The sequence below is a fragment of the Arvicanthis niloticus genome, chromosome 7 (assembly GCF_011762505.2).
Source record: "Arvicanthis niloticus isolate mArvNil1 chromosome 7, mArvNil1.pat.X, whole genome shotgun sequence".
NCBI classification, from domain to species: domain Eukaryota; kingdom Metazoa; phylum Chordata; class Mammalia; order Rodentia; family Muridae; genus Arvicanthis; species Arvicanthis niloticus.
The window spans coordinates 10,281,056-10,296,508 of NC_047664.1; the positions used below are offsets into that span (position 1 = coordinate 10,281,056).

General features: G+C 37.2%; 1 protein-coding gene across 2 annotated transcripts in view; it reads right to left on the reverse strand.

Moving 5' to 3' along the window:
* Positions 1-1,223: 1,223 nt before the first annotated feature.
* Positions 1,224-15,453, reverse strand: part of Tinag (tubulointerstitial nephritis antigen) — a 77,091-nt gene continuing 62,861 nt past the window's right edge. Inside the window, exons 10-11 of one of the 2 annotated variants that reach the window (XM_034509170.2) lie at positions 12,332-12,377; positions 1,224-1,563 (exon numbers count right to left, since the gene is read on the reverse strand). In XM_034509170.2, coding sequence (XP_034365061.1) covers positions 1,429-1,563; positions 12,332-12,377 — 181 coding nt within the window. In that variant the 3' untranslated portion in view covers positions 1,224-1,428. The remainder of the gene's footprint in view (positions 1,564-12,331; positions 12,378-15,453) is intronic. The other variant, XR_013111672.1, reaches the window with a different exon arrangement.

The window sequence follows — 15,453 nt, forward strand, 5'->3', positions numbered from 1 at the left end:
CACTGTACCTGGATGCAATCAGCAGAGGTTTATTAGGGAGAGTTGGCCAGCCAAGGTCAAACTGCTTGCCCACACAGGAGCAGAATTTTTGACAAAAATCAGCAAGCTGAGGGGCTTTTTATAGCACGGGTTGGAGAAAGGGAGGAATTTTCACACAGTTACACATGATTGGTTGCTTCACAAATTTTGAACATCAGCAGGCTGTACCAGATTGGGGTGGGGGGGCAATTCCTGTAGGCAGAAGCTTATCTAGGTTAGCAGAGCATCTAGTTAGACTTAAATTACAGCTTTCTGGAACACTGGGAAGACCTCAAGTGGGGAGAAGGGGTAACCAAGGAAACATATATAAAATTGCAGAGAATTCCAGAGGAACGCAACCTAAGTGAATCAGGGTCATGTGGAAAACACTCTGTATTCTCAAAATGTACTCTTGCCCTGTCACTAGCTCAACTATTTCTCAGTCTCACCTAGATGACTTGCATTTCTCTTTGTGGTCAGGAATATGTCCTCCTGCTTTGGGCCTTCTCTACCCACAGGTGGGTTCTCTTCCCTGAGGCTTGAGGAATGTTAATCTAGCAAGTGTCCTCTGACTCAGGGATTATGTCCTCTTCCTGGAATGTATCCCAGGGCAGTGAAGGCCTGAAATCTTACATTCAGTTCTGCTTTCTGGAACCTGCATTCTTTTGCTTAGGTCTAGGGGTAAAGAAAAAGCCTGTATATATTTTATAAAATGGTCTTTATAATTTTTCACTCTACAGAAGTATATTATATTGAGACAATTCTTCTTTTGTTAGCCTCCAAGAATTTCTTTGCTTATTATTGTGTCCATCTCACAGATAATACACAGTTCTCAAGTAGCTGTTTATAGGGAGTTACTTTTCTTTTGGGATAGAACTACAAGCAAAGTTTAGAATAAATAAAAGGAAACAAAATATTAGCTCATTGAGAGAATAATTAAGAATTCATTTCTTCTGCTTCCAGCAAAACATAAGCAATGCTTATATTTTGTGAGTTGTTGTTGTTGTGTTCTCTCTCTCTCTCTCTCTCTCTCTGTGTGTGTGTGTGTGTGTGTGTGTATATAATAGTCTCATTGGCTCAAGGTGGGTTCATATAACTTCTCTAAAAAATTGATAGGAAATTTAAAATCTAATCCTGCTACAGTGTGAACCAGTATATTCAAAGGGAATACCATCATGAGAGTAAAATAATAACACTTGGGGAACTTTAATGACATTTAGCCATTCTTTCTTTTATTAGTATTTTAATAATATAAAGAGAACAGATTAGAGCCTGGAGTAAAACAAGAAAACAAGAATATTCTATGTATACAGCACAAATGCAATGCTTCCCCTGGCACAGAGAACCTTTGATTGCTAAAATTCGATTTAATGAGTTGCTTAAATGCATGATCTTATGGAAATGTGGTAGCTATGGATCGTCTGAACTTGTCAGTTGGCCCCATGCTGCGATAATCAATTTCTCAATGTCAGACTCATTTACTCCTCGAAGAATCCTAAAATAGCCATTCTCTCCCCAAGACTTTCCCCAGGAGTTGGCAGCAATCTGCATGAAGAAACAAAAACATGAAAGTGTTAAGCATTATGCTTTGATTTTTTTTTTAAATCTTTCCTCTACAAACAGAAAAATACTATTTCGCTTTAAATTGCCTTTGATTTTTACAGACAATAATGATTAAGCATCTAAATATTTTCTGAATAGTAATCAAGGAGTTCTGTTTCTTATATCACATTAATAACCTTGCACAGATTCATTGGCAAGAACCAGAACTGATGCACCGTAAATGTGAAAGCATGTGTGGATTATAGACCTGACAAATAAAATAAAATCTCCTGAGACAGGAGTCTCACTGAGGAATTCTGTAGATTAGATTGACTTAGAAGCGTGCCTATGAGGAATTTTCTAGATTTGATTAACTGAGATATAAAGGCCCATGCCTGAATGCCTGAATGCCTGAATGTGGGCAGCACTGTTTCCTGGGCTAGACTCTGGGCTGAATGAGAGAGGAAAAAAATCATGATGAGAAATTGCTTGCAAGTGTTGTTTTCCCCGCTTTGCTCCTGACTATGGCTACAATGTGAGCAGTTCCCTCCATACTTTGTTCCTGTGATTTCCCCACTATGGTGCACTAGAATCTAGAAACGGGAGCTGACATAAACTGTTTCTTCCTTACATTACTTTTGTCTGGGTGTTTTGTCATAATAGAGAAGAAAGTATGATACAGATGCAGGAGAGTTAGGACCCATTCTTGTGTTAAACATCATATTAACAATATATTATTCTTTGTGTTCAGGAAAGTTATAATCTAGTTCATTGTAACCATCCTGTGCTAAGTGCTAAAGTGGATAGAGCCTAGAGTGCACTTGAGGTCACTGCAGCTGCACCATCTTTATTTGTTTGGCTTGGGAAAGGTATGAACCTGCTCTTCCATAGGGAGGGTATGCAGAAACTGACAGAACTATCAGTGTACAGAGATGCTTGGGCAGAGGGAAGCAGCAAAAACTATAAGCCCTAAACATGAAGCAGCATAAAGAAGTTTATTGAAGTAATTAAATTGCTAAAAATTTTTGTTAGTTTAGCCTAGGAGAAAACCTCAGATTTATCATAGGTTATATACCAGCCTCAAACTCACTAAAAAGCCACTTTAGAGTACTCAAAGCTAAGGTTTTCCTCCCTAGAACTTGCTCTGTAGACAGACGCTGTTTGCTAAATGACTACTTTCAGTTATGTAATCTAATGAGGTCAGAGAGTATAAAGTATCTGAGAAAGTAAAATCAGCAGGAATTATAAGTTTTTCCTTTATTCCTTTTCCTTTTAAACTCTGGGGATGATGAGAGAGCTGGGCTGGGTCCAGAATAACATTGAGATCTAAAGGTTGAGTGAGTAAGTACATTGGGAGGCAAAGGCACTAATGGAGTGTGCAGAGAATGTCATAAAGGCAGGAGAGGCACATGGGGGAAGTTATCTGACCACATCTCAATGCAGTAGACCAGCTCTGTAAATTAGAGACTTCATGACAACAGCTGCCACACTTGGCTTCCATTCACCTTGTGCTGGGTCTAAGATGGAAAGTGATCTCGGGTGTGATCTACACAGATATTCCCAAGGCATATGGTGCTGCAGGCAGCTTCCACGGTTTTCTCCTCTGAGAACAGACTCCCTCAGCTTCAGAAGTTGTCATGACAGCACCAGTTTTCAAAAAATACATCCAATTATCATCAGCATTTTTTTTTAAGATTTGGCCTTTTGCTTCCTCAATCATCCCTGACACATGAAAGGGGGGCACTCTCAAAGATGGGTCTGACATCATGAATTCAGTGTGTCTCCTCAAAGTAAAAATGGACTTTGAACACCTGGAATGAGACAGCCACAAAGTGTGTGGGTATGTTTACAGATACTATCTAAACAAAATTCCAATTCCCAAATTTTGTAGTCATTACCAATATGTGTACACATTGGAAAATAATTTGTTGTATATGTATGTATTTGAACATACTTATAACGACTTTCTTAAGACAGAAAAATCAAGTAAAAATAATCTCAAGTGAAAAATATTTTAGGAACATTATTTTTATAGTGAAACTGATATTAGTAGCATTGTACATGCTCTCATCTGACTATTTGAAGATTATTACCATTCAAAATTTTGTCATTTTATCTTTGGAGAAACTGGGAGGTACATGTAAAATTTGTTAAACAAATGTAAATCCATATGCTGATGAAAGTTGAGATAGCTAATCTTGGCTATCAACTTGACTACATCTGGAATCAATTAAAATCCAAACAGCTGAACAGGCCTGTTAGAGATTTTTTTTTGAAGGGATTATTTGAAGTGAAAAGACCCACTCTAAATCTGAGATGTGCCTTTGGTTGTAGCTTACATGGGACATGGAGAAGGAAGGTTCCCATTAATCTGTTTGTCCTTATTCTCCTGTCAAGTTTATCTCTCTTCTTACTGAGGTATTCCCTCACTGACATCAGAACCTACTTTTCCAGAATTCCAACACAGACTAAGGGCTAATAGTTCTCTCAGAATCGTACAGATCCCTAACACAGGGTTGGAACTACTGAGATTAATGTAGAGCCTATTTAAACAACTTTTCAAAACTTCTTAACCTTGTCACAAAGCGGCAAAAATCTTCAGGAGGGGGATGATATCTTACATTTGGCCTACCACAAAATCCATTCATGATCTAAATATTAATAAGAAATAAATTGGTCCTTCCACTATCTTATACCCTATATCTTCAAGAAATCTATTCTTAATACCAGTGACTTTTGAAGTATTGAAAGCATTTTTTTATCATTAGAGTACAAAGCATGAGCATTTATTATTATCACAACCATCAACACTTCAGTGGAGGGTCCTTAGGCTCTATTTAAAGAAGACAAAAAAAGATGAAGAATGTTTAATAAGAAATATAATTAACATCCAAGTGATATAATTTCATATATAAGAAATCTTTCTATTTCACCAGAAAATTTTAAGAGCTCGTAAACACTTTCATTAAACTTGTGAGATACAAGATTAGCATGTAAATATCAGAAGGTTTTCTACATACCAGTTACAAAAACATTGAGAAAGCACTTTGAGGGCAAATTATCCTTTGATTATCATTGTTATATATTTCTAATGGACATGTATAGTTGTTAATATATACTACTTTCTTTCTCTTTATCTCTTATGTTCTGCTATTGGTAATGGAATTCCTTCATTTAGTTTTCATGATTTCTCCTGATTAGAGTTTATGGAGATTTCTGAAACATTGGTTTGGTATCTTTTAATTTTGGAAAACTGGCCACTATAGGGTGAAATACAAATCCTGCTGGGTTGTCTTTTTCTCTTTCTTTTCCAGGAGTATAACGATATGAACATATGCTGTGCAATGGAAACTTAAGGGATGTTTGGAAAGTCAGTTGTGTCAGATGGTGTTTTTCTGGGGCAAACACATGAACATTTTTTCAAAGCAAATACAAGTGAAAGGCGTAGGAAGACTTGTGAAGGAATGTGTCACTGAAGCGTACACAGGTGAAGGATATTCTGCTAATGCAAGCAGGTGAAAGATTCTTTGCCAACAACAGGCATGTATTGGTCCACCTTACATTTTGTAGTTGAGTTCCATTTGTTGAGACTACATAAAGAGAAATACACCAAGAAACTTCTGGTAGTGCGATGGCAGCTTCTTGCCACTTCTGAGGACTTGACAGAATGATGCTGTGAGAAAGACTCATGTGGAGTTTTGCTAAGTCAGATTCACTCATGTGCTGAGGCAAGACATGAGAGACAAGACCTATGGAGGACACATGATATTTTGGAGGGAGTATATATAGGACTCAACGGACTGTTAGCTTAGCTTGGCTCATTTGCATAGCTAAATGCTTTTTGGTCTCCCTTCTTCACTGACCTCACTTCCATGGCATTCTTATTGGCCCTGGTTCCCCCTGTTGACTCCTACCAATTCAGCTGAGGCCTGGCTGTTGCTGCTAGGTCATGCCACTGGTGCTCCTATCCTGACACTTCTGAACTGAACTGCTGGGATATCTGTGAAGTATTTGCGAGTGGATCAAGCTGCACCTACTGACCTGTGGAACTGAATTGCTGTTTTTCTGTCAATGCAGATGGTATTTGCTCCAAAGAACACTTTCTAAATAGGCCCACTTCCCCTATATCCTTTCTTTCCCCCTACCTCTGGTGGGTGATGGGCTAGAAGGGAGGTTAAAGTGTTTAAGAATCATCCTTAAAAGTAGGCTTTTAAGAAATTAAAGTTGCAATACTGATTTCACCTCTCTCTGCACAAATTTATTGGAATTTTCATTTTTATCCCATTATCTTCTCTACTTTATTATATATATATATAATATATATATATATATATATATATATATATATATATATATTGTTGAGCTTCATTTCAAATGATTAATTGAAGTACTTGGTATAAAAATAAGAGATGAAAACTAAAGTGATACAAGCAGGAAAAGAAGAAGTCAAATTACCACTATTTTTAGATGATATAATATATCCTATATATAGGCTTATAGATAGATAGATAGATAGATAGATAGATAGATAGATAGATGTGGTAAAATATGATATACCCCCAAAATTCCACCAGAATACTTGTAGAAATGATCAACATTTTCAGCAAATTGACAGGATACAAGACATTACAAACACACGTCCATTTCACAATAGCTTCAGAAAAAAAATAGGATGTCTAGGAGTAAAACTAATCAAGTTAAAGACTCGACAGTGAAAACTTTAAATCTCTGAAGAGATTAAGGAAAACACTAAAAAACAAAAAAATTCCCCACGCATTAATAGAATTAATATTGTGATTGTGACCATTCTGTCAAGAGCTATTTTCATATTCAATACAATTTCAATTTCAATCCTCATTTCATCCTTCACAGGACTAGCAAAGAGTCCTAAAATTTATATAGAGCCACAAAGGGCTCCAGATACTCAAAGTGAATGATGAATAATTGATAGAATTAACATTCCAGATTCCAAGACATATTACAAAGCTACAGTAATAATTAAAAAAAAAAAACAATCTGATATTGGCTCAGAAAACAGACATGTAGTCCAATGAAACAAACTAGGAAATCCAGATGTTGGTCCACAGAACTACAACTATCTGATAGTTGACAAAGATGAAAAAAACATGACTGGAGAAAAAAGCAACTTCAATAAACAGTGTTGTGAAAACTAGATGCCGACATGGAGAAGAATTAAATTAGCCCTGTATCAATCAATCTGATTAATTTACCTCAAACTGATCAAAGACCTCAATATGGTACCTAAAAATGCTAGAAAAAAAACATAATCAGTACTCTGCAGAACAGACATTGAAAGGGACTTTCTGAATATGACTCCAATTGTTCAGGAATTAAAGCAAATGAAAAATCAAAACTTAAAAGCTTCCGTACAAATTAAATTTTTTTCAGATTGATCTCATTCCTATTTTATGGAGTATTTTTATAGTGGCTATTTTAAGTCCTACCTATCAGATTTAATTTGTTAATTATATTAAAAGCTTTTTTTTTTCTTGGTAACTTCCCTTTCTTTTTTTATTTCTTATTTTATTTTTTATTGGATATTATATTTATGTCTCAGATTTTATCCCCTTACCCCATTGCCCCCCTGCCCAGGAACCCCCTATCCCACCCCCTCCTGCTTCTATGAGGATGTGCCCCCACCTCACACCCAACCCCCACCTCCCCACCTTCAAATTTCCCCACACTGGGGCATCCAGCCTTCATGAGACCAAGAATCTCTTCTCCCACCTATGCCTGACAAGGCCATCCTCCCCTACATATACAGCTGGAGTCATGGGTCCCTCCCTATGTGCTCCCAGGCTGGTGGCTTAGACCCTGGGGAGCTCTGGTTGGTTGGTATTGTTGCCCTCCTCATGGGGCCACAAAACCTTTCAGCTCCTTCAGTCTTCTCTCTAACTCCTCCATTGGGAACCCCTTGGTCAGATCTATGGTTAGCTGTGAGCATCTGCCTCTGTGTATTTCAGGCCCTGGCAGACCTCTAAGGACACAGCTATATCAGGCTCCTGTCAGCATGCACTTCCTGACATCCACATCAGCGTCTACCTTTGGTTACTGCACATGGGATGGATACCCAGGTGGAATGGTTTCCAAATGGCCCTTCCTTCAGTTTCTCTCCCACACTTTGTCTCCATATTTGCTCCCTTGAGTATTTTGTTACTCCTTCTAAGAAGGACCTAAGCACCCACAGTTGTTCTTCCTTCTTCATGAGCTTCATGTGGTCTGTGAGTTGAATCTTGGCTAATTCAAGCTTTTGGGCTAATATCCACTTATCAGTGAGTGAATACCATGTGTGTTCTTTTGTGATTGGGTTACCTCACTCAGGATGATATTTTCTAGTTCCATACATTTACCTAAGAATTTCTCAAATTCATTGTTTTTAATAGCTGAGTAATACTCCATTGTGTAAATGTACCACATTTTTTTGTATCCATTTCTCTGTTGAAGGACATCTGGGTTCTTTCCAGCTTCTGGCTATTATAAATAAGGCTGCTATGAACATAGTGGAGCATATGTCCTTGTTATATGTTGGAGCATGTATTGATTGTTACTTTAAATAAAAACTAAGTAAGTTTTGTTTCTGGTTTACTGCTATCTACTAAATTTTACCCAGCAATAGAAAACACCCAACAACCTCAATTATAAAATGTGCTAATGTGGTAAATATTTTTAAGCTCTGTCACATAACTTTGGGAAAACAATAAGTAGCTTGTTTTATATTTCTGAGTGCATTTAAAGAAAATTAAGAATCTCAATGAACCCAAAATGGAAATAATACAATAGTAAGGAATGCTTTACTTCTCCTAAAAACATTTACTGTTCACATACAACAGGGATTAACCCTGTAGCCATCTGTCTAATTCACTGATTTAATGTACATGGGTGATATAGCTTCTCTTATCTCTCTCCTGAGCCAAATAGTGATTGCTCAGACAAAGTCCTGAATTAGTTCCCAGGGACATAACATTATCTCCCTCAGTACTGAGATGTCAGAAGAGTTAAAGCCCAGTATTAGAAGACATTATCTGGAGTTCATTTAGGCATCGGGAAGATATAGTTATATTGTTAAATGCCAGGGCAATGTAATAAATGCCATTTTATTTTCCCTTATTCTTCAGGAGGGAAGGAAACTACTTTTTCCCTCTAGGTAACTGGAGAAATCCCCTGGTCTCTGTCATTTCATTATGGGGCATCTACTGTTAGAAATTTCCAGATTCTCTGTCTCTCTCTCTCTCTGTCTCTCTCTCTCTCTGTGTCTCTCTCTGTCTCTCTGTCTCTCTCTGTCTCTCTGTCTCTCTCTCTGTCTCTCTCTCTGTCTCTCTCTGTCTCTCTCTCTCTCTCTCTCTCTCTATATATATATATATATATATATATATATATATATATATATATAAAATCTGGACATTTCTAACAGTAGATGCCCCATAATAAAATGACAGAGACCAGGGGATATATATATATATATATATATATAGAGAGAGAGAGAGAGAGAGAGAGAGAGAGAGAGAGAGTTAAAAGCTCCAAAATTAAATGCTTTGTTTTATAAATTGCCTTAGCCATGTGTTTTATCACAGTGATAGAAAAATAACCAAGCTACAGGTTAATATCAAGGAGTACATATTATGACATACCTGACCAGGCTGGTTTTAAAAGGATGTGAAAGACTTGGAACTTTGAACTAGTTGAACATTGTAAGTGGGGTTTAAAAGGGCATCCCAATAGAAGATTGGAGAACAATAGTGCTGAGAGCAATGTAGACTATGGAATTCCCAGTTCAAAAGGCTTCAAAGGGAAATTTTTTTCTGATATTTTGGCAAAGAATGTAGGTGTCCTTTGCCCCTGTCCTAAGAATCTTCCTGAGACTAAATTGAAGTATTAGACTTATTTCCTTGGTGGTGGAGGTTTCAGGAAGGCCTGCTCTTTACTTTGTTACATGGTTATTAGTAATCAGTCTTATGTAAGTCTCAGTGAAAAAGAGAAAGCAGAACAACACACACACATGCAGAGAGAGAAAGAGACACCCACACCCACATAGAGCACAGAGCAGAGTCAGAAAGAGAGCACAGAGAGAGAGAGAGAGAGAAAGAGAGAGGGGGAGGGGAAGGAAGGGAGAGACAGAGAGAGGGAGGGAGAGAGGGATGGAGAGAGAGAGAGCAGGTTAAAGCAAAAAGAGAGAGGGAAGCATCTGAAAAATTAATGTTGGAGCCAAGGCTTATGCTGAAAGAGATGAGAAGATTAAAGAAAGGTCATTTCCAAATGGAATAAAGAGCGAAGTGCCTTCAATTCAAGACCTCACCCAGCTAAGCTTCCAGTGTGTAAAAAGGAAAGGACTAAAGAATTTTCTGCACCTAAAACAGGATAACAAATGGATGCATATTCATTTAGCATCTTAGCAGTAAAGGATCACTACTGAGGTCTGGTATGTGACAGTGGAGTCCCTGAAAGGAGGCTCTAAAAGGCTATTGAGTGAAGGTGTAAAGGTATAAATTGAATTGATTGGAGACCCCAATATGTTATAGATGCCAGGTTCTTTAGACATCTGTCAAGGAAAGCTTTACACCCCAAGAGAGGGAAGTATAGTATAGAACTGGAAGGGTAGAGTCATCTAAGCCCCTTGGTACCAGACAAGGAGCAACAGAGTTTTCCCTGCTAGGTTTTTGTCTTGCTTTGGCCTGGCATTTCCTCACTATGTCTTTGTACTTCCTTTTCAGAATGATATATTATCTGTTGTTGTATGCTAGAAGTATGTAATTCGCTTTTCTGATTGTACAGAGAGGTAAATTTGAGTAAGAGCTTTGAGTCTCAGAAGAGATCTTGGACTTTTAAACTGTGTTGAGATTATGAAAGACTAGGGGGGATTCACGAGATGGACTAAATGCATTCTATACTGATGTGGCCACAAGCTGTGGGAGTCAGGGAGTGGATCATGATGGTTTGAGAGAAAATAGTCTCCTCAGGCTCATTTCTTGGGTGGAACTGTTTGGAAAGGATTAGAAGGTATGTGCCTCTGGGAAAGGGCTTTGAAGTTTCAAAAGATTTGCACCAAACCAATGGTCAGAAGCTGCTGACCCCTGTGGTTGAATTAGGGGAAAGCTGGAAGAAGCTGAGGAGGAGGACCATGTAGGAGGACCAAAAGTCTCAGTTAACCTGAATCCCTGAAATTTCTCAAACACTGGACCACCAAAAAAGGCAGCATACACCAACTGATATGAGGTCCCCAACACATATACAACAGAGGACTGCCAGGTCTAGGTTTAGTCAGAGAAGATGCATCTAACCCTCAAGAGACTGGAGAACCCAGGGAGTTTAGAGGTCTGGTGGGGGTGGGGTGGGGGTGGGGGTGGGGGTGGGGGCGGGTACATACTCATGGAGACAGGGGAGTGAGAAGGAGGAATGGGATGTGGAAAAGTCAGAGGGTGGACCAGGAGGGGAATTAAATCTGGAATTTAAAATAAATACATACATAAATAAATAAGAATAAATTTAACAACAACAACAACAAAAAGACTCAAACCATTCTGTCTTTCTCTGCCATGTAGCTAAGTCCCAAAATGTAGTTTCCCAGCATCTAGTCACAGCTCCACAGCTGCTACCATGCTCTCCACCACGACTGTCATGGACTCTGACACTCTGAGACCATAACCAATGATTTGTTTCATATGTTGCTTAGGCTGTAACGTTTTATCACAAAAATAGAAAAATAACTAAAACTCTCTCTCTCCTCTCTCTCTCTCTCTCTCTCTCTCTCTCTCTCTCTCTCTCTCTCTCTCGTGTGTGTGTGTGTGTGTGTGTGTGTGTGTGTGTGTGTGTGTGTGCTAGTTCTGTGGGTAAAGCCACTTGCTGGTAAGCCTGTTATTAGGAGTGAGTTTGCCCTTTGCAGTCATCATAGTTGAATGAGAAAATTACTTTTGCTAGTTGTCCTCTGATGTCCATTTTTCTTGATGTGGATGATAATGCCCAAATATATAAATGCGTGCTCATAAAATAAATAAATATCAATGTAATTTTAAAAACTTAAAAATAAAATTTTGGCTAATTAGCTGCTTTCATTATAATCAACTGACTATGTTCTTCAGTATGCTCCGATTCCTCAGATTTTTTTTTTTATCAGCTGTATTGTATTAGGTCGTTTTATTTTGGAGGCATTTTTCTGTTAAGATCGCTTGTAATGTGAGCTTGTTTTTTAATTCCATTTTAAATCCATGTATACAAGGATTCCTTGAGCTCCTGATACTCCTGCCTTGGCTTTCTGATTGCTGATGTAATAGGCATGCACCAACATTCCTGGTAAAGCTCCATGTTACTTTTGAAACTACATGTTAACTTCTTCCCAAGTGAAGATACATGTTTATGTGTTAATTGGCAAAAATTACTTTTAACTTCTATGAGATATGTATGTATATATAGGATATATGCATGATATTAATATAGTAAGGACCTCAAGTTGGTTTATATAAATACAGATATGAGTGAAGTATAAGTGTTATTATAGTCTAGATGATAATAAAATAAATAGTTGTCCTACTGAGTCTCAATTTGAAAGAAACAAAACCAAATTATTCTTTTACAACCTGAAAACACAGGACTTGAGGAAAACTATTATTACAATATAAACTGTTATAATTAGCTTTGTGCGGAAGAAAACAACAATGTGTGAAAAACATTTCATAATGTGATTACATAATATCAATCTGGGAAATGTGGGGCTGGTTTTCATTATACAGTGTGAATTCAGTTGGACAATTTTACATACCCAAAATTTTTCTTTCTTTCCTCGTGCTCCTCTCAGTGTGCCCCATCTACAAATAATAACAATGATTAATTAGCTAAAACATTTTACTTATATCTGAGAACATTTATTTTACTGACATTTTCTTTTAAACTTTGCATGTTCTAATCTGCATTACAACAAAAGTATCATAATTGGCTTCCAGAGTTTGCTAGTTTAGCTTTCTTCTTCACTATAACATTATGTGAACAATAAAAAGTTACCTTTATCCAAGTAGCATGAAATTAAATCTGTTTACCAAAAAAGAGAGACCCTGCCATGAGTGACTGACTCTCAGAGAAGCAACTGCTATAGTCAACTGAGACACCTTGAAAAAGAAGATCCCTTGTGGACTAAGAAAGCATGTGTGTGTGTATGTGTGTGTGAGTGTGTGTGTTTGAGAAAGTGTGTGTGTGTGTGTGTGTGTGTGTGTGTGTGTATAAACAAAATCAGAGGTTCTGTCTATGTGACATAGAGAAGCCCTCATTGTTGGTGGGTAAGGCTTTTCCAGGTACAGGAAGTTAGGGGTAGAATGCCCACTCTCCTAAGTACCTCTTCACCTATACTCTGTAGAGAAGTCTAATAAATGCACCAATTCCACCAGAATGAATATTTATAAAATGGTGCCTCAATTTGACATTGGGACATTGGGAAAAAAAGGTACACAATGCTTCCATATCACCCTAGGAAGAAATTTTAGCAACGGGTTCTAAGTCAACTGGGAAAAGGGGGTTTTAAAGACAGCTCTCATGTTTCATTTCACTCACTGATGCTCTACCATAAATGAAACAATACAAAAGATCTCCAAGACTTCTAAAAGTATAATGTAAATATAAATAATGACATAGGTAGAAGAGTTTTTATAAAATATTCATATATACATGCTACCTAATGAAGCATGTATATGTACACATGTAGAAACTGAATCCTAGATTCTCAGTAACATGTAATAGTTCCTACAATATTTTGTGGTTTTTCTTTTAACTATACTCCTGAGGTAGGCATTACTCTCATGTTCTACTTGATGACATAATGAATTGTTTTCTAGAATCATACAGTAGAAAACATTGGATCAAGAAATCAAATTTTATAGTCATTAGCACACATTAATGACTTATTTCTCCTTCCCCTTTCCTTCTTTCTTTGTTTCTTCTTTTTCTTTTGAAAATTAATTTTTCTGTCATACAATACGTCCCAACTGTAGGTAGGTTCCCCTCCCTCCACTCCTCCCATTCCTGCACCTCCCCTCTCCTCTCTCCTAGATTCATTTCTCCTCCTTTCTCAACTTGCCTTCAGAAATAGAGCAGACCTCACAGAGATATAAACTAAACATGATATAACAAGATTCAATAAAACAAGGCACAAACTTTAATATCAGGGTGAGTAAGGCAACCCAGTAGGAGTAAAAAGGTTCTAGAGCAGACTACAGGGTCAGAGATACCCCCACTCTCACTGTTAAAAGTCCCACAAAAACATCAAGCTAACAACCATAACACATGCACAGAAGATCTAGTGTAAACACAAGCATATTTCCTGTTTATTTGAGACAAGATTTTGCCAAGTCACATGGGCCAAAATCTCACTATGAAGATCAAGTTATGTTGATAAATCTTGCCTCTACTTCCTAGCTTCTGGAGTTATACAACTTATACCACCATACCCATCTAAAGTTGCTTTTTATTATAAACAAATAACCACAGTATGGGAATTTCCTATGAAACACTGAATTGTATGATGACTTCCATTTTGATGAGTTATGAGAATAAAATGTATTATTCTCTGACATTGCGCTAACATGTCTTTAACAGATACAATTTCATCCTCAGAGTTTCTTTATGCTAAATCAAGATAAAATTTTATAGAACAAGCTTTTCCAGAAAATACACAAACTTATTGTTCAAATATTTTATAATCTGTCCATTTGCACAAATGGCATTTAATGGTTAAAATAATAATTAAAACAAAATGCAAAGTTGTTATCCAAAGATGACAGGCTTTGGTTGTACAACAATATTCTCTCTCAATTGAACCATTTCCTCCAGAATAATGGAAATACACTCTTAAGACTCAGAAAGTAAACAACTCATAAGTCTTAGAACATTCCTGAAACTAAAAACAATCACAGGGCTACTACCTAAGATATGGAAGCAGTAAAAACAATAAAAACAATAAAAACAATAAAAAAAATAAAAGCATTGGATGAGGAAAGACTGACCATCTGAGCTGCATAGAAAATGAGGTTGCCTGCAAGTTATGCAGTGAATTCCAAGGATGTAGTTCCCATAATTTATCACCTAGGCTCAGGTAAGCTTCAGCAATACGGCTGCCCTGAGCTGTCTGTAAGTAACTTAAGTGACTTAACAGTAAGGTAAGCTTCTATAAGTAACTGCTCACCTACACTTCTGTCAGCAATTCCTATAAATTCAAGGGTTCACAAAGTTTTGTGGAGTCATTATTTTGTTACATAGTTGATGATCTATCTTGGGTAAATAAATGTTTGTTCTGAGCTCTCCTGGAAAAGTTTCACACAATAGTTTCTGGTAGGATTCTTGGAATATTCTGAATTTGGATCCTTTCTCATGACCTTGTGAAAGAAAATGTAATAAGGACGGTTAAGAGAATCTGAAGATCATCTCTGCTTTCTTTTAACTCTGCCCAAGACTGGGTGCTAATTGCACTTATGTTTTTTTTTTTCTGTTTTTTTTTTCTTTGCTGCATAAAAGAACATGTTGGCTTGAATTTCTAGGTAGCTTAATGTGTATGTTAATAAGAGAAGAGTACAATGTCCAAAATCATTGTAGTTTTATAGCTGCTTTTATCTCTTTGCAACTTTTCAAAAGCCATTGATTGTTGAAAAAATTGTCATTAATAAGTGTCTCAAGATATTAGAAGGCCAACAATGTCTATTTTACATCCTACAACCCACCAGAAGATAGAGGGGAGAAGTGTGTGTGTGTGTGTTTGAATATATCTTTGTATGTGCCACATGATTTGTCCAAGTCAGTGGACATTCTCAGATGTTTGTACTTGTCTTCTACTTTGTATGAAACAAGAATCCTTTTCTTGTCTTTTCTTTTTCCTGATATAGACTACAGGATAACTGCCTA